Consider the following 18,239-nt stretch of genomic DNA (forward strand, 5'->3'; position numbering starts at 1 on the left):
CTCTCGCGATAAGGGGAAAACTGGTGATGCTAGCAAGCTAGACAGGGACATTGTCATGATCGATCTTACAGCTGAGAAAGATCGCTCGTCTTCGAAGAACCTGTCTGACTCGGTAGGGGATTCTGGCAAACGTAAGGATGTGCCGTCTGGTTCTGACGGTCTGGCTGTGTTCAAAAAGCCGAGAACTTCTTCACTTGATCTGAAAGATAAGGGAGTCTAGTCTTCCCACTCCGTCCATATTGGTTATGTGAAGGACACTCCTTTTTTGTATGACAAGAAGGAATGCGATGTACTCATCCGCGAGATCTCTAGAGTGCCGAGTGATTGTTCTGAAGGTGACTTAAAGGAGTCTGACGCATTCGATGAATGGGATCGGCATGATCTTCAGTCAGCGAGCGCGGTGTACTCGATGGTCTGCCGGTATGAACGCAGGTTGAAGACTGCTGAACGAGACATTGCTCAAGCTGAAGCTGGATTGAAGGAGTCTCAGAGTCAGATTGTAAAATACCGGTCCGAAGCTTCTAATGCCTGGCGGGTCTCCGATCGTCTGAAGGAGGAGAACCTCCAACTGCAGGGGGCGTTAGAACGTTCTTGTGCTGATGTTACTCACAATGCTGCTCGCCAGGCCGCTGAAGACCATGACCGTCAGCTGAAGCTGGTTGTCAATAAGAGGGCTGAGGAGGTTCGTCGTGAAGTGAAGGAAGGCTACCGCGAACGGCATTGCGAAGCAGATTGAGGATCTCGTGAAGGGTGGTTATCCAATTCTTGCCGGAACGATCAACTTTGTGTCAGACGACTCGACTTTGTGGGATAATGTAGTTGAGGGTATTGAAATTCATTCGTTGGTTAATGATGGATACATGGTGACTCCAACTGCCGAGCACGTCGATGCCAACCCGCGCCGTATACCAGGTTACAACGAGGTCGCTGATTTTGACGAGTACGGCTCAGACATGCCGTCTGTTGGTCCTGAAGATAGGGAGCCCGAGCTGCCTCCTGGGAATGGCGACGAACTGACTCTTGATGTTGGGTCACAGATTGCGTCACAGGAAACGCACGAGCAGGATATCATAACCGGACTTGCCTTGGCAGATGCAGCTATGACTCTGATTTCTGAGGGAATAGAGGGGCATACCATCCAGACCCCCGAGACTTATCAGTGAGGCAGCCGTGGTGGACCGTTAGCTCCTGTGCCTGTTAGTGCTTCCGAAGGCGTGAATGAAGCTGATCCTGAATAAGCCCTGCGTGGTTTCTTGAATAATGCCGCTTGTAGCTTGCATTATTGTTAAGACTTATCTATGTTTTTTTTATTTTACTTTTGGACGAACTTGAATTGTTAGAAAGATGCTGAGGGTGGGTTGTCTATACCCCCTTCCTTTTGGTTATGAATGGAAAAGTTTGTGACTTGCCATAGTCCTTTCTTTTGTTTTGACCAGCTGAGGGCGAGTCTAGGCAAAATTGGAATTAGTCATAGCCTTTCCCTTTTTTTTTGACGAGCTAAGGACAAGTCTAGGCAAAATTGGAATTTGTCATAGCCTCTCCCTTTTTTTTTTCGACGAGCTAAGGACGAGTCTAGGCAAAGTTTGCATTTGCCATAGCCCTCCCCTTTTTGAAGAGCTGAGGACGAGTCTAGGCAAAGTGTGAATTTGCCATAGCCATCCCTTTTTGACGAGCTGAGGACGAGTCTAGGCAAAGTTTGAATTTGCCATAGCCCTCCCTTTTTGACGAGCTGAGGACGAATCTAGGCAAAGTTCGAATTTGCAATAGTCCTGCCCCTTTTTGACGAGCTGAGACTTTGTGGAGGCAAGGATTCACAACTATTGGACCCTTCAGTTTTGTCGTATTAAATGCTTGATTTAAATGACGAATTGCTTTTCGAGGCTTGTCTCATCATTACCGCGCGTGGTCGTTGCGTGTGGCGCGGTTTTTATTGCGGGATTTTGGTTGGCTGAGGGGGGAGGCGCATTAAATGCTGGTAAGTAGACGGGCGATTGATTAATGCGACGCCTCTTCGCTTTTCCTTCGTCATAGCTATATAAAGGGAGGTGGGGGTGGGAGAGTAAACCACACGACTTTCTCCTTTCAACTGATAGTTTTCTCTCGTTTTTCATTCTCGTTTCTCCTTTCTTGTTTGGTCATGAGTCATTCCGATGACTCTGGGGAGTGGGTTCCGGTGAACCGCAACTGTCCCCCTTCACCACGGATGGGACCGTCGGCAAGTTGTGATCGTATCGTCTTTGGTCGTCCCCAAACCGATCGCTCACCGTCGTCAGTTCATATCGATCTAGGTCAACCTAGTGATGGGTCCGATTGTTTCGTCGAGGCTCGTCCGAATGAATTGTTCTTCCCTTGGAAGAGACCACCTGTTGCGGCTGCCTCACCTTCTTTTAGGCCATTGCCGCGGGATTTTGTGCCGGCTGTCGCGGAGATTTCATCGGAGTTCCTTCGGACTTTGACCCCCGAGGAAAGGCGTCAAGCGGTTGATTGGTTTAGGACGCCTAGTTTGTCATTCGCCTTTTGCCTTTTTTTTTGTAAATTGCCGTCCTTGAATTCTGGATTGTTTGGTTTATTTTTGCTCTCTTCTCTCCTCTTCCCCCCCCCTTTTTGTAGATTGAGATTCAACACCGTGCCTATCGTCGTCAGCATGAGTTTCTGGTTAGGCAGATAATGGATCTCGAGATGGGGATGAGGAAGCTGGAGACTCGGCCGGAAGATTTGGAGCGATTCGGGTTCGGAAAATTCCGCATGATGCCTTTTTGGCATCGCGATCGAGTTCGTGCTCTTAGCCGTGAGAGTCGTGGGGGTCGCTGAAAACGCTCGGCATGTTGTTTACCTTTTATGAACTGAACTAGTTTGTGCGCCCGTATGTAGGGTTGCTAACTCTTTTTTTTTTGGGGGCCCTTGACTTGTTATTGGGCATATTATGCTTTTCTTCTTTTTTTTTTTGCTTAACATTGCACCCCGTCGGCGGGTTTTGTTTTAAGATATGATATGCTATGTTTTGTTGTTTCTTTTTTTTTGTTTGGCTGTTTTCGACTGTGAGACGTCTCTCAACTTATTGTGTTGAGCCGAATGACTCTGTTCGGAACCATATGCTTTTTGCTTGTAGTTTGCTTTTGCAGGGGGTTGATGTTAAATTTCAGGAGCGGGAAGCGTTGAATTCGCGTATTGAAGCCCGGCTTATTCCTTGCCATAGATCGAAGGGATTGCACGCGGGTGGTGGCTTACTTTGCTCGTCGACCACGGATTATTTGCGGACATTGCTTGGAGCCCGACTTTTACCTACACTTTGCATGGAGTGTTGCAACTGGCCAAATTGCCGACCTTGTTTTTTTTGTTAAGGGGGGGGGCATTTTTGTGCTATGATGTTATTAAACTTTGTAAGGCAGTATGCTTAATAAAAGGAATACCAAAGTAACTTTGCAAAGAGATTTTATAAGTAGTGGCTGCACCTTTCCAGGTTGCCTACGTACCTTTTTATAAAAAAAAAGGATCAAGCCGATTGTAGTTCAAATTACATAAAATAGCAGATTTTTTTTTTTATAATAGAAATAACGCTTAAGGTTACCGGCATTCCAAGATCTCGGAATTACTTCTCCGGACATAGTCATTAACTCGCAGACTCCTGGGCGGACGACTATGGACACTTGGTATGGGCCTTCCCATTTTGCGTCGAGCTTCTCTGCGTTGAGTTCGGCGGTGTTCTCAAATACCTTGCGTAACACGAGATCTCCTTCTTCGAAAGATCGCAGATTGACCTTTTTGTTATAGTGGCGAGCTGTTGCTTGCTGGTAGTTCTGAATTCGGAGTAAGGCTTCGATCTTGTCTAGGCTATCGTAAAACATTTCTTCGTTTAACTTTAGATTTTTGACTAGCAGGGTTTGACGTAAACCGTCGACGCTGACTTCGGCTGGTGCAACTGCTTCTAAGCCATATGCTAGTGAGAACGGGGTCTGTCCAGACGCTCTTCGCGGGGTTGTTTGGTGGGACCACAGAACACCATCTAGCTCGTCGGCCCAAAGTCCTTTCTTTTCTTCGAGTCGCTTCTTTAAGCCGTTTATGATCGTCTTGTTAGTGGCTTCCGCTTGGTCGTTACCTTGGGGGTATCTCGGGGTTGACTTGCTAAGGCGGATGCGCCAGCTGGCACAGAAGTCGTCGAATTTCTTGGAGATGAATTGCGATCTGTTATCTGTAACGATTTCATAAGGTAGCCCGTGCCGACATATTATATTTTTCCAGACAAAATTCTGGACCTCGTTAGCTTGAAATTTCTTATAAGATTCTGCCTCGACCCACTTGGTGAAGTAATCCGTCAGTATGAGGAAGAATTTCTTGCCGTGCGAGACAGGAAGCGGTCCGACAATATCCATCACCCATCTCATGAACGGGTATGGCGCCGTGGTGGTGGAGAGTAATTCTGCTGGGGCATGTATATCTGACGCATGCCTCTGACACTTCTCGCATTTGACGGCAAATTGCTCGCAATCGTTAACCATAGTTGGCCAGTATATTCCATGCTTTTTGATCTTGAGTGCTAGAGCATGCCCACCTGAGTGGTTTCCGCCGGCCCTTTCGTGCGTTTCATGCATTACTCGGTGGGCCTCTTCTGCCGAGATGCAGTGTAACAATATGCCGGACGCCCTTCTATTATTGCATATTGCGCCACTTTTTTCTTGAGCCGCCAAGCTTGCCACTTGTCTGCTGGGGTTTTCCCTTCGTTGAAATATTGAAGTAATTCGACAATAAAGTCTGCCAATACTTGAGACTTCATGCATGTTCGGCCGAGGTGTTCGATGTCGTACTCGCTTAATTCAACCGCCCATTTTGCCATACGACCAGATTTGTTAGGATTGCGATTGTATGGGATTGGAAGTAAGGCCTAAGTTTGCGAGCCGAGATGACCACGGCGTAGGTTATTTTTTCCAGGTTTGTTCACCTCGGTCCTCCCTGACTAGTACCCCGCTGACTAACGATCCGGACACGGCGATATAGTGATAAAGCTTTTCTCCTTCTTCAGGTTTCGAGAGTATGGGTGGGGTGGTCAAATAAGTTTTCAGCTCGAGGAATGCCTGTTCGCACTCGGTGGTCCATTCATACTCCTTATTCGTCGACCATAGCAGTTGGTAAAATGGCAGGCTTTTATCAGTTGACCGCGAGATGAACCGGTTGAGGGCCGCTATTCTGCCGGTCAGTTGTTGGACCTCCCGCTTGTTCCTAGGCGAAGGCATATCAAGTATAGCCTTGATTTGTTTCGGGTTTGCCTCTATTCCTCTTTTAGTGACGATATATCCTAGGAACTCGCCGGACGTTACGCCGAGTGAACATTTCGCCGGGTTTAGCTTCATGTTATACTGGTTCAATGTTTGGAAACATTTTCGCAGATGTTCGACGTGATCGCTCGTGTTTACGGATTTAACCAGCATGTCATCTATGTACACTTCCATGGTTACCCCTAGCTGGTTGGCGAACATTTTATTGACGAGGCGCTGGTTGGTGGCTCCGGCATTTTTTAAACCATACGACATAACTTTATAGCAAAACGTGCCTTGATCGGTGATAAAGGCAGTTTTATCGCGGTCGTCGGTGTGCATTAAAATGTGGTTATATCCTGAGAAGGCGTCCATGAAGGAGAGTAGCGCATTTCCTGTCGTGGTAGTGGGTAGTTATCCTTGGGGCAGGCTTTATTTAAATCGGTGAAGTCGATGCACACCCTGTTCTTTCCGTTTTTCTTTTTCACTACCACTGGGTTAGCTAGCCATTCGAGATACTTAACTTGCATGATCAACCCAGCTGCGAGTAGTTTCTTGACCTTGTTGTTTACTGCTTTGGACTGCTCAGGACCAAGCTTGCGCCGCTTTTGCTTTACTGGTTTGTAGGTTGGGTCGACGTTAAGCTCGTGACTTGTGACATCCATGCTTATCCCGACCATATCTTCGAAGGAACAAGCGAAGGTGGAAGCGTTGTCTTTTAAGAATTGGATCAACACATCGGTCTTATTGTTGGGTCGAGGTTGGCACTAATTCCAACACATCGGTTCGGGTCGCTCTCATCGATATTGATTTCGTCGAGCAAGTGGTGCCTTCGAATTTCCTCTGAGCTGGGGGCCGGTGACTTATCCAGCGCCTTCTTTGATTGCTATAAGTCAGCAGCTTTTCATAGCTTGCACTCGATGATAAAACAAGTCTTGTCGTCCTTAAATTGTGCATATTTGGCCATTCAAGGGAAATTTAACGCAATGGTGGTACATTGACGGAACGACCTTCATATCGTGGATCCAAGGGGATCCTAGAATGATGTTGTAGACCACCGGCTTGTCGACCACTACAAATTTATGCCATGATGCAACGCCAGATATGTAGATTGGCAATTTAATGGTGCCAGAAGACATCATATAATTTCCATCAAAGCCCGTCAGAGGTCGGATTGATGGTTTGATTTCGCCGTCATTGACCTCCATTTTGTCAAGGACATCTCGGAAGATAACATTGACGGAGCTTCCTGTGTCGTCAATGATCCTAGTAACTTCGCTTTCGCCGATGTGTAGCTCGATGACGAGAGGGTCATTGTGTGGGAAGTTAACGCCGAGTAGGTCGTCCGATGTGAATGTGATTGGCGGGACAAACGGCGGTACCTTGACTGGCCATACTGGTGCCGTGTCAGCCTTTACGTAATTGCGGATAGAGCGTACGGAATCCCTACAAGCTGTCATGCCTCCCATGATCATGTTGACAGGACGACGCGGTGGACATTGAGTCGCCGTTGGGTCGCCGTAGAGGGTATAAGTGCCGAGCGCCGTTGGGAATTTAACGCACTGGTGATAAGTTGAGACGATGGCCTTCATCTGGTGGAGCCATGGCGTCCCAAGGATGACATTGTAGGGTGTTGGTTTGTCGATGATGGCGACGTCAAACATGTGGACTGTTCCACCGACGTATATGGGTAGCACAATTTTACCGAGGGAGGTGAGGGAACTCCCGTCAAAACCGGTTAAGGTTTGTGCGTTCGGCTTGAAAATGTCGTTCACTGAACTTCCCGTGTCAACTAGGACATCCGGGACTAGGCAGTTGTCGATATTCAGCTCGACGACTACGGGTCCAGTAGTCGAATCAGGCAGTCCAGCGGCGTCTCCTTATCTGAACGCGATTGGAGCATATGACCGTCAAATAGGCATGCTTGCAGCTAGCCAGGCGCTCTTTGTTCGTTCAAAATCATCGGCGGGAAGTGTAGCTCTAGGTGAATCGGGATTGAATGGTAAACTTCCTATTATGACATCAATTCTGCGACGGGCCGGAGGTGGGGATGCGTCGGCTTGCAGATTCTCCAGGCCGCCTACTTGATTGCCGGCCTCAACTTGATTGGCCTGGTTATTCGGTGCAGGCCGGTTATTTGGACGACCTTGCTGTCCCAAGCGGCCACATGCGTTACCACGGCCTCGCGGAGCGTTACTTTTATACTAGCGTTACTGAACCGTGACCTCGCCGTTAAGGTATTTACCAAGCAAGGCATTTTGCAAGTGTCTACAGGATTGCGTAGAGTGGCCAGTATATTCGTGCAGCTCGCAGTAGAGGTTATGATCGGGCTCCTCTCTTGCGCCCTTTGGTGGGATCGTCGGTATTGGAACTGACGAGCTTGCAACCGGGGGCAGTGGGGCTTCATTGACGAGGTATGTTGTGCCGCGTTTCTTGCTATTTGCGACGTACTCCTTGTCGAGATGCTGACAGGCTCGTGGTGTACCTCTTTTGTCTTGTCGGTCGATAGTTGGGCTCCAGTGGAGGAATGCTTCTTAGCGAGGACAACTTTTTCCTCTTCCATTTCGATGTGAACTGCCGCTCGATGGAAGGTATCTTGGAAGGTAGGGAATGGGTTCAGCTTAAGATCTTCGCGGAATTTTGATTCATACCATAGGGCCCTTTGGAGAGCGGCGAGCGAGACGCTATGGGGGGCATTTACTTGCGTGGGAATCTTTTTAAACCTCTCCATGAATTTACGCAATGATTCATGTTCTCCTTGCTCGATATTGTGGAGGTCGGCGATTGTCGCGGTAGGGATAGCCAGGATCGAATATTGTTTCAGAAAGGTCAACGAGAGCGTGCGGAGACTGTCGATCGAGTTGGGTGGCAAGGAGGAAAACCAGCCCAGGGCATCACCACTCAAGTTTTCTATAAACAGCTGGCACTTTCCAGCATCGAGTTCTTTCGGGGGGAATTCGCATCGGTGAATTGCGATCTCAAAGGATGTTAGATGATGGGTTGGGTCCGAGTCTCCTTTGTATGGGGGTAGGTGCTTGATCTTGCAATCCGGACGAACGATGACTCGGCGAATTCGTGCGGTGAACGGAGTCTTCTGGGATTTTTCCAACATGTGGTCGACGTCAGGCGCTGCACTGGTAGCCTGGTGGAACTTACTTGTGACATCTTTTATCTGGCTTTTGTGCTCGGCCAATTCGCCATTCTGACTGCTTTCGGATGACTGGCATTTTCTTGTAACTTGGCACAGATGCTAGAGAGTGAAGCGAAACGTTCCTCCGTCTTTCTGTCTTGGGCGTCTATTATTTCGAGTATGCTTCGCATTAGTGCGCCTACGTCGAGGGCACATGTTCCCTCTCCTAACGATCCGTTTAGCGTTGTCGGGGCTCGGGTTGGTGGAATTTGTGGGAGCTCTTCCTGGACTTGTTGAATGCGGTCCGGCGTGTCCGCTACGTAGCCGTCGCTCCCAGTGGTCTCCCCTTCTCTCATTTTGAAGACGTACTACTCTTTGATGTTGGACTTCCTTTAAAAGCTCTCCTTGTTTCTTTCCCTGGATGCGCACCAAATGTTGAAAGACTAATACTGCTAGATCGAGATTATGATTTAAAGAGGGCGAAACAGATGACTTTTATTGAGATTGTCAAAGATCACTGAGTTTACAAGGTATCCTGCTTTAAGCCGACTGGCTAATTACAGAATGATGTATGCTCCAATCGACTATTTAACTTAGTGCAAGAATCGGATTGTTTCCAGACTCCTGCTCTAGGTTACTTGATGCATTCTCCATGCCTGTTCCTCGGTATTTATAGTTGATGGGACGTCTCACCCTCATACCTCAAGATCGATGTGATACCGCTTTAGGGCAAAGTCGGTGATTGCCTCTTTGCAGACTGTCGTTTAATGGGCTGTCCGTTTTTATTGGACCTTCTAGATACTCTGTCGGTCCGATAAGGATGATCTGGTCAGTCAACGATTCTAAGGATTAAGTTGACTATTCGGTAATAGGCTAAATTGGAGGCCTGTTAAGACAGAGTAAAACCCATATCCAACACGAAACTAAACCAACTAGTATAAACTATTGAAAGACTTGTTTATTGTTACGTGAGTGGAAAATGTATTTCAGAAAAAGATGTATAATACCAAAAAATACATATGTATATTAGCGTAACTCGAGTGAAGGTTGTGCCTATGTCTCTCTCTCTAGACCCATTACAAATTTCCTAACAAAAACTCAAATCGGTCGAGAATTATTATTTTTTTTCTTTTGTAAAAACAGCGGAGGTATTAATCCAATAATATGACTGACCAAACCCCCAACTTACCCGAACCGACCAAAAAATTTACAAATCCAGGTCCAATGATTGAGTTCTGTTCTTGGATCCCTTTTTTACTATCGTGATGAATTAAATGAGGGTAACTATGATTGGCTCGTATCTTACCGGTGGTAACCTCCTCCACCATAAGGTTGCTGCTGCTGAGGGTTGTAACCGCCTTGACCCATCATCGGATTGTAGGCACCGGTCATGCCTTGTGGTGGACCAGGAGGAGCCATGCCCATTCCTTGTTGTGGTTGCATCGGATAGCCTTGACCGTATCCGCCCATGTTCATCCCAATTCCCATGGGATAGTTTTGGTTTCCCATGGGCTGGTTGTGGTTCATTCCCATGGAATGGTTTTGATTCATGCCCATGGGGTAGTTTTGGTTCATGCCCATCGGAAAGTGTTGGTTCATGCCCATTGGGTGGTTTTGCTGTATTCCCATTGGATGGTTTTGGTTCATACCTCCGTAGCCACCAGCATTCATGCCCGTCGGCATGCTTGAGCCTACCATTGAATTCGTCGGAGGTCTCATAGCACCTGCACCTGCACGGCCTAAGCCAGTACCAGATCCCATGGCTTTACCCATGTTGATAGTTGATGTTACTTGCTGTTGTGCAGTAGTTGGTTTCTCTAGTCGTTTCTCTTTCCTGTTGATCGCCTCAAAGTCAACTCCTATATCTGCCAATGGATTTGTTTTGGCTGCACAGTCAACAAACGACGTCAGAAATTTCGTAAACGCTTTATGAATTAGGAGACTGTATATTACAAGACTTACGTCCAGAAATGTTGAAGTTAACCAGCCCTCTGCTTAATGTGTCAGCCCAGATGGTTGATTTTGGCTCAAACTTTTTCTGACTTTGAGGAACAACAATCTCAATTGCTCCTGTTAAAGGTGTGAGAGATGGTTGAGATGCTGAAGTCTCCAAGGAACTTAGTCCAGCTGGTGCAAACATATCTCCAACGACATTGTTACTATTCCCGTGCACCGCAACAGGTCCAGATTGAGTTCGTTGTGGTATATGGGAAGGGACACCATGAGCTTGTTGTGTCATGAAGTTTCCACCATCAAACTGACCAGCTGGTGCATTTGGTGTAATAGGGTAAGGGGTTTGCGAGCTTGATGAGGGGGCAGAACCAGGTTGGTGCATATCTCCAACGACATTGTTATTATTCCAGTACGCCGCAACAGGTCCAGATTGAGTTCGATGTGGTACATGAGAAGGGGCACCATGAACTTGCTGTGTCACATCATAAGGTTGCTGTGTCATAAAGTTTCCACCATCAAACTGACCAGCTGGTGCATTGGGTGTAGTAGGGTAAGGAGTTTGCGCGCTTGATGAGGGGGCAGAACCAGGTTGGTGCATATCTCCAACAACATTGTTGTTATTCCCGTATGCCGCAACAGGTCCAGATTGAGTTCGATGTGGTACATGAGAAGGGGCACCATTAACTTTCTGTGTCACATCATAAGGTTGCTGTGTCATAAAGTTTCCACCATCAAACTGACCAGCTGGTGCATTGGATGTAGTAGCGTAAGGAGCTTGCGAGCTTGATGAGGTGGCAGAACCTGGTTGGTGAGGAAAACTCTCACTTGTTGGGTGTGGAGATAAACCAGGAGTATACTGTGGAGGTTGAGAATTTGCTGAACCTGCATAGCCTGGATGTTGCGTGAAGCCTCCATTGTTGAATTGCATACCTTCAGGATGATTTTGCGAATGGGAAACCATGTTATAGTGTTGTGAAGCTTGACCAAACGGAGTTTGTCCTGGCATGTTTGGATCTGTAAGTGCCGCCTGATGATGATAACTTTCATAGGAGTTACTGTTGGGAGGAAACTGAGATGCTGGCACTGTTGAATTTGGTTGAGGAGACAGAGAAACTGGCGGTCCAGATGGCGGGAGAATGCCAGCAAGAATATCGCTCTCCGATGTATCGAACTGCTCTTGAGGTAAGACAGATGAGTTCGGTGGAGCTTGCATATTTTGAACGCCAGGTTCATGATTTGGTACAGCTGTAAATGCTTCCCCAAAACCAAAACTATGCCCATTGTCAGGATTTGAAGTTGGTGGTGTTGGCTGGAAAGGCGCTCCAAAATTCTGATGTTGGCTTGGGTCAATGTCAGCAGAAGTGATGGCTTTGAAAGGAGATTCACCAAATGGATCATCAAAAGACTGCACAAAGGGCAAAGGATAAAGACAGCATCGAGTAGGGTTTCCAGCTGAACCCAGTAACATACCCAAGATAAATACCATTAAATAAACGTCAAACATAACTGGTTAGGCCCAGTATACCTGAGGTGATGACTGAGAAGTAGAAAACGATGGAGCTGGACCAGTGTTTGGTTGTCCATTGTTTTCAACAGAAGTGGAATCAGATGTTACAATAGCCAAGGGGTTCGGTGAAAATACATCTGAAAGAGAGCCAAGCAAATCCATTTCAGAATTATTTGGGGCAGGCATGGCAGAGGTAGAAACCACTGTTGATGGGCTAGGTGCAGAAGCCGAAGCACCAGCTGCAGGTACAGATGCTGCTGGAGAAAACATGAAGTTATGTTATACAATGACAACACTCAGATCAGAACACAATCCCATACGTCGCAATAACGTACTTTAAGTCTTTAACATTTTCTAAATATCATTTATCAATGACAGTGAATTCTTATGCTGCTAAGGAGTGTAAACTAGAAAATTACAAACATGGAGAACTCTGTACCTGAAACTGAACCTCGTGGATCAAATTCATCAAAAGACTCAACATGCTGAGGAGATGATCCGTTAACAAAACCAGCAGTTTTGTTGTCCACGCTGCTGTTTTCAGCAGAAGGCGAAGCTGCAGCTGCAGGAGGAGCAACTTGTGGTGTCTCTCCACCATCCCTTGAATCAAGAAATTTTAAAATGCTTCATCATTTGAATTCAGAACAGCTAAAGAAAGGTACTTCTCAATTTTCAGTGAAGAGAATTGTCACCTTTCACTGTATACAGGGCTCCGTGATTCACTGACAGCTTCTTCATAACTAGGTGGGGCAGCACCAATATTTTGTTCAGAAAACTTCCTCTCCATCCCCCCTCTATCAAATTCCAAAAATAAGAGATAAGCACTGACATTTTTTTTTTCACACTGCCAAATACAATTAGAAAAATTATCCAAAATTAGTACGTCTCTGGAAATTACCTCCCATCTTGAGAATGATCATCAGCTCGTGCACCACTGTCCCTACAGGATGAAGAGAAATGTTTCATCAAATTTCTGGTATGGTGCTCAGAACAAGATTTTTAACATCAAGGAAATTTAAGCTATTACACATCCAGGTATTGTTAGATTGATCACCTAAAAGATTTCCCTAGTTCTTCGGTTCAAAAAAAAGGGATCAAAAATTTAAATCAATATACCTTGATGACGATTGGCCATCATCCTCAATTGGTCGTTCCCTGTCTGAGCTCCTACCTCTTGATCCATGGTATTCATCATCCCTGTTACTATCTCTTCCATCTCGGTCTTCAGAGTCTTTAGAATAACGATCTACATCACGACTATTTTTATCATCATCCCTGTAACCATATTCTCTCTCTCTCCCATAACTACTTCGTTCTTCATCTCTGTCTCCATATCGGCCTTCGTAATCATATTTGTCTCCATATCCTCCTGAAGGCATATGCATCCCACCTACTGTTGAGTTATGATACCTATTGTACGAAAATGTCAGGTTTTGGGAAATATGTTGCCTCTCTGAGGAAAGGTTTTTAAGAAACAGACGCTCATAATGCTGAAGGATTGCATATTCATGACTATGCTAGGCAGCATAGATAGCAATTATGATCCTTCCTAGGCATCAATTTTAATCAAAAAAATGTGCATAAATTTGACCCATTGGAGAAACAAGAAGCAGACGTACTTTTCTCTGTTGGCAGCAGCCTTCTCTCTGACCTCCGCTATTCTTTCTTTGTCATTTACCAACGCCACAAGGCTCTGCGCCTTCTTCCTGACATTGCTACCTTGATCTTTACCGCTGGAATCAATATACTGAAAACTGGATAATATCTGACACATGAAAAAGGGATAAACTTCATCAGTAAGAATACCAACAGCTGAGATACCAAAAAAATCTCTTGTTGAATACATCCAAAATAAATTGCTACTACGTATGTAGTCATTACCGAAATTTGATATGCACGTTCTTTAATCTCTTCTATGATACGTTCCGATCCATGGCCTACCAAGTACTCCAAGACCGTCAATGCCTGGAGAGTAGAGAAGAAATAACCCAGTAGAGATTAGTTTCATTCACCACCAAAGCACCACAAGTATATCAAAAACAAGCTAGGCCTTCATATTTCTTTTACCTTATAGACATGCCGCCAATTTTTTCCAGTGTCACTAAGACGTTTCCATAACACTCCCATGGTCAGCTGGTATTCATGGCTGCATGAGAGAAAATAAAAATACATATAATTCATGCATAAGATGATAATATTACAGAAAAGGAGAACATGACAAAGGTATTTTGTAATTACTAATTTCTCGAAGCATGCGCAATGTCCGCAAGAAGTGATCCATGCGGACCCCAAGACTCATTGCTGGTAGCATCTAGAACCTGAACAAGAAACAGAAGCGCAAATATGAGAGACAAACGAAGTGAAGCATATATGGAAAATCTCATATAAAATTCCCTAATAGAAGCCGGCAAGAAGTGCAAACCAAAGATAAGCCTCTCTAGTAATATAATCCAACCTTCACAAAACTTAAATTAAAAAATTGACTGACTCAATCATGAAAAACTAAAAACAGCATCTTAATCAAGAAAAAAGAAAAAAAAAAACAGAGAAAAGCAAACAGAAAAGTTTACCTTCTGTTCAATTCCAGGTACTTTAAGCACTTTCTTGTTGACACCTCTCTTGCTACAATCAATAGGATGAAAGAATTTATAAGGCAACTTGAATGAGGAAAAAACAAATAATCCACACATGGATTAACAAAATAAAACATATAATTCAAAGTAGTCCAATCCTTACAGGTCTCTGACAGTTTGACCAAATGCTTTCTTCATGTCCAATAGTGAAACAGTTCTTTTTTATATAGGGAATGCGCTAACTGCACTTTATAAACCTGTTCACAATGTAAAAGAGAGCTTTCAGTGTCAAAATGAACCATCGTATCACCAAAAATGGTAAAAGAAGGAGCCATCTGAAAACAAAAATCGGGTAGTTTGAAACTGGATAGAATTGGAAAACATGAACCCACAAGAAGAAATCAGCAAACATTCCAATGTAGGAGACCACAAAACATGAGTACAAAAGAAGCTTAAATAAACAATGAACTAAAATTAAGCAACCTTAACACATAAACATATACAGAAATCACAAAATAAAAATCAGCATAACGATGTTGTGAATGTGATCAACCTAATGTACATCATCTAAGGCTATAGAAAGAAAAGATCCACCGCGAGACAAACAAAAAATAAATAAATCTCCAAAATTGAACAGCCACCGACAAATGATCAATAAAGTCAATTCGGATTCAAATGGGAAGAAGGAACAACATTGAGAAATGCAGCTTCTAAACATAATGATTTGAAATTTTTGATTGCGTGATTTCGGAGATTTTGCAATCGATCAAACGAAACCAATGACAAAATTGAGCTGAAGTTATCTAAGAACGATAAACTCAGATCTACAAGGAAATCAAAACACAATAACCGCAAACATGATGAATCTGATGCTCAACGACGAACAAACAAAAATCAATCGAACCTGCTGGCTGGAAAAAGGGAAAAATGGATCGCGGATCTGTGTGAGGCTGGCACAGAAGGAAGAAGAAGGAATCGAGAGAGAGAGAGAGAGAGAGATATGGGGGGAGAGGAAGAAGAGAAAAGCTTGTGCGAGATGGGTTTCTCAATTTCTGCGTTAGAGAGAGGAGGATGATGAATCATCCATCATAGTCATAGCAGCCCAAAATTTGGGAAGCTGAGATTAAAAAAAAATTATAAAGGATAAATAAATAAAGACAGCGCATTTAACACGCAGATATTTCAGAGATTTTTTAAATATCGTTCATTCCTTTTTTAACATCATGAGAGATTGAGAAGAGAAGATTGTTTACTTTTAATTTTTTTTTTGGGTTTAGTGAATTTAACGATTGAATCAAGTATACTTGTTCATTGAATTTTGAATTATACGATATAAAACGTGATTATTATACAGACATGCACTTTCTTCCCTATCTCAATTTGTAATTTCATGGTTTTTTTTTTTTTGCAAATATACTCTGCATACTAATTAGAAAACAATATTTCAAGTTTAAACACAAAACAAAACAATTTCCATAAATAAACTCATACTAATCAATTTAAACCGAGGACTATTAAAATTTTCAACGGTCAACGTTGGCCCTCTCAGTAGTAGATGGGCCAAATTTATCTGACAGCCCAAGCCCATAAAAATCACGTGTTGAGTTTCTATTGACTAAACTAAAAAAATTACCTTGGGCATCAATCCCCTGTTTCGTGTTGGTCCTCCGTCTACCGTGTTTCTCCCTCACCTTATTGTTATTACACGAACACGAACAACAGAAAGAGAGAGAGAACCCTAGATTCTTCTATTAGCCTTCCTTCCAAAGTTTTATCACTCTCTTCTTCCTCCCCCACGAAATACGAATCCCAACATCTTTCAAAAAAATATAATTATCTGATCGATTTGTAATTCGATCGATTAATCGGCTGCCATGGTTGGTTTCTTCTTCTCTTCCTTTTTTTTTTTTTTTTTTTAATTTCTTGCCGCTTTTTTGATCTCTTGAGTGGTTGTCTTTTGATAAAATGATCGATTTTTAGCATCATTTGTTAGATTATTTTGTCGTTGATTTGTATGAATTCGAGAGATTGATGGGTTCTGTGAATTGGGTACACAATTCTTATTCAGCTGATTTGCTTCATTTGGAGATCCTCTTGACATATTTTGTGATTGATTCCCTTAAAATTTAGGATTTTTATTGCTGCAAGCTTTTTTCCTCGTTGTACGATTGATTGAAATCCATCCTTATTAGTATTAGGTTGTATTTGCAATGATTAGATTATTACAGTTTTCAAATTGAAACAAACATTTTTTTTTTTCCTGTTCTCTCATTTGTTCTTTCTAGATATGATCAATCAGGCTAATATGTCTGAATGGTTTAAGTTAATATCGGATCCCTTTTTTGCATGTAGTAGTGGCTAAAGGCCTTTGCTTTGATGAACCTTAACTTAAGCAGGCTTGACTTTGGTCCCTTAGTTTTCAAATTATTTCTTCATCCTTGCTGATCTTAATTCTAATATTCAATATCTTTCTTTTACAGGCTGGGAGGATACTTGCAAATTTGATTGTGATGGGTTCTGGGATCATTGGTCGTGCTGTCTTTCAAGCCTATCGTCAAGCACTTGCAAGTGAGTTCCTACACTTTCTTTTATGTTACCTTTTTGACATCATTTGATTGCTTTTCATGAAGGCTTGCTCTGTTTAGGAAGATCTGTTTTTTCAATTGATAGAATGGTCAGACGTTTCATGTTCATGGTGACCAGTATGATTCTGGTCACTTAGTTTATCACAGCTCCTGAGATCAGATTCTCTCCTTCACACTCGTGTATATTTGAATTTGTACATAAGATAAAAGGGAGGCCTATCTATCTATCTTACCCGAGAATCTTCTTTTTGCAGATGCATCTAAAACTGGTGTTGCGCAAGAAGCAATGCAGAATGCAGTACGTAAAGCAGGAAAAGCCATCAATGAGCAAGAAGCTAGGCAAATTCTTGGTGTGACCGAGCAGACCTCTTGGGAAGAAATATTGCAGGTAAACATTTTCTCTTTCATCACAGATGATGATTTTCTCGATCTGATTTGATTACTCAAATAACTGAAAGGAGTGGGTTTAATATATGAATGCAGAAATATGACAAACTGTTTGAGAATAACGCGAAAGCTGGGAGCTTTTACCTTCAATCGAAAGTTCTTCGAGCTAAAGAATGTCTAGAAGTTGTGCACAGGAGCAAAGGCAACGGTACACCTAGTTAAGAGCTTATATCTTCTTCTTCTTTTTTTACAGATTCAGAACACTTGCTCTTAATGTAAAATTAAGACGATTTCATGGTTCTTTGAGATGATGTGAAACTTATAAAACGGCCATAGTGTTTTTTTTTTGTTTTTTTACCTATTAATTTAGTAATAACTAAGACAGGCTTGCTCTGGTCAATTGATCAGTGTCAAAGAACCTCTTAAATGTTAAAACTAGAATGGATTTTTCCATGTGTGTATGTTGTATCCTTCTCTCTTGAGAGAAGATCTGTTTAAAGGCACTGTCTGTAATGTATAATATATAATAAGATTACTTCATTACTGTATTTGAGTGGCTGAGTTTAAGAAATCTGAATCTCGCAAGTGTGACTTGATCATGGTTTGGCTATATATCCCGGAACTCAACAGACTTATTAAAGTTTAAGTCGAGTTTGGTCTGAAACAGTTTTAGGGCCGACTGAGTTCTGAATTTATAGAACTTTCAGTCTGTAAAGCAACTTGAGACTGAAGGTGTGGTCTCTTAAATTTTGCATTTAGACCGAAGTAAATGTATACAAAATAAATTCCTATACACAACAAAGAAATTACGACCCAAGTTTGGCAATCTGAGTTGACCAAGCTAAGATGAAAACG

The 18,239-nt window shown here is 43.4% G+C and overlaps 4 protein-coding genes across 5 annotated transcripts; 2 read left to right on the top strand and 2 right to left on the bottom strand.

Annotated features, from left to right (window-relative positions):
- Nucleotides 1-2,137: 2,137 nt before the first annotated feature.
- On the top strand, nucleotides 2,138-2,811 carry LOC147940756 (uncharacterized). The gene is made up of 2 exons (XM_087457667.1): nucleotides 2,138-2,479; nucleotides 2,611-2,811. Exons 1-2 carry the CDS (start codon nucleotides 2,138-2,140, stop codon nucleotides 2,809-2,811), a joined length of 543 nt encoding a protein of 180 aa, XP_087313793.1.
- A 4,648-nt stretch (nucleotides 2,812-7,459) lies between these two features.
- Nucleotides 7,460-8,361, bottom strand: LOC147940757 (uncharacterized). The gene is made up of 2 exons (XM_087458251.1): nucleotides 7,701-8,361; nucleotides 7,460-7,650 (listed from the first exon to the last, which is right to left on the bottom strand). The coding sequence occupies exons 1-2, from the start codon at nucleotides 8,359-8,361 to the stop codon at nucleotides 7,460-7,462; spliced, it is 852 nt and encodes a 283-aa protein (XP_087314377.1).
- Nucleotides 8,362-9,363: 1,002 nt separating this feature from the next.
- On the bottom strand, nucleotides 9,364-15,714 carry LOC104699986 (clathrin interactor EPSIN 3). Of its 2 annotated transcripts, none has more exons than XM_087458102.1 (14): nucleotides 15,317-15,714; nucleotides 14,576-14,669; nucleotides 14,410-14,461; nucleotides 14,078-14,157; nucleotides 13,907-13,985; nucleotides 13,721-13,804; nucleotides 13,459-13,604; nucleotides 12,956-13,249; nucleotides 12,738-12,779; nucleotides 12,532-12,633; nucleotides 12,279-12,439; nucleotides 11,858-12,096; nucleotides 10,342-11,737; nucleotides 9,364-10,265 (listed from the first exon to the last, which is right to left on the bottom strand). In XM_087458102.1, exons 2-14 carry the CDS (start codon nucleotides 14,608-14,610, stop codon nucleotides 9,682-9,684), a joined length of 3,294 nt encoding a protein of 1,097 aa, XP_087314228.1. In that variant the 5' UTR covers nucleotides 14,611-14,669; nucleotides 15,317-15,714; the 3' UTR covers nucleotides 9,364-9,681. The 2 variants fall into 2 exon arrangements, with proteins under 2 accessions (XP_087314228.1, XP_087314229.1); XM_087458103.1 differs by having other exon boundaries at nucleotides 11,858-12,093; nucleotides 15,317-15,703.
- A 329-nt stretch (nucleotides 15,715-16,043) lies between these two features.
- On the top strand, nucleotides 16,044-17,932 carry LOC104699987 (mitochondrial import inner membrane translocase subunit PAM16 like 2). Its single transcript, XM_010415419.3, has 4 exons — nucleotides 16,044-16,289; nucleotides 16,893-16,980; nucleotides 17,252-17,385; nucleotides 17,481-17,932. The coding sequence occupies exons 1-4, from the start codon at nucleotides 16,287-16,289 to the stop codon at nucleotides 17,604-17,606; spliced, it is 351 nt and encodes a 116-aa protein (XP_010413721.1). The 5' UTR covers nucleotides 16,044-16,286; the 3' UTR covers nucleotides 17,607-17,932.
- The last annotated feature ends 307 nt before the right edge of the window (nucleotides 17,933-18,239 follow it).

This window comes from Camelina sativa, chromosome 7 (genome assembly GCF_030686135.1).
Source record: "Camelina sativa cultivar CO46 ecotype springtype chromosome 7, ASM3068613v1".
NCBI lineage: Eukaryota > Viridiplantae > Streptophyta > Magnoliopsida > Brassicales > Brassicaceae > Camelina > Camelina sativa.

Coding starts and splice junctions, on each gene's coding strand:
- LOC104699986 (XM_087458102.1), bottom strand. CDS start 14,610: ATGAAGAAAGCATTTGGTCAAACTGTCAGAGACCT. Junction 13,986..14,077: donor GCGCATGCTTCGAGAAATTA/GTAATTACAAAA, acceptor TCTCTCATGCAG/CCATGAATACCAGCTGACCA. Junction 12,780..12,955: donor GATGGCCAATCGTCATCAAG/GTATATTGATTT, acceptor TTCATCCTGTAG/GGACAGTGGTGCACGAGCTG.
- LOC147940756 (XM_087457667.1), top strand. CDS start 2,138: ATGAGTCATTCCGATGACTCTGGGGAGTGGGTTCCGGTGAACCGCAAC. Junction 2,480..2,610: donor CCGAGGAAAGGCGTCAAGCG/GTTGATTGGTTT, acceptor CCCTTTTTGTAG/ATTGAGATTCAACACCGTGC.
- LOC104699987 (XM_010415419.3), top strand. Junction 16,981..17,251: donor CTATCGTCAAGCACTTGCAA/GTGAGTTCCTAC, acceptor TTCTTTTTGCAG/ATGCATCTAAAACTGGTGTT. Junction 17,386..17,480: donor CTTGGGAAGAAATATTGCAG/GTAAACATTTTC, acceptor ATATGAATGCAG/AAATATGACAAACTGTTTGA.
- LOC147940757 (XM_087458251.1), bottom strand. CDS start 8,361: ATGTTGGAAAAATCCCAGAAGACTCCGTTCACCGCACGAATTCGCCGA. Junction 7,651..7,700: donor TGTCAGCATCTCGACAAGGA/GTACGTCGCAAA, acceptor TCGTCAATGAAG/CCCCACTGCCCCCGGTTGCA.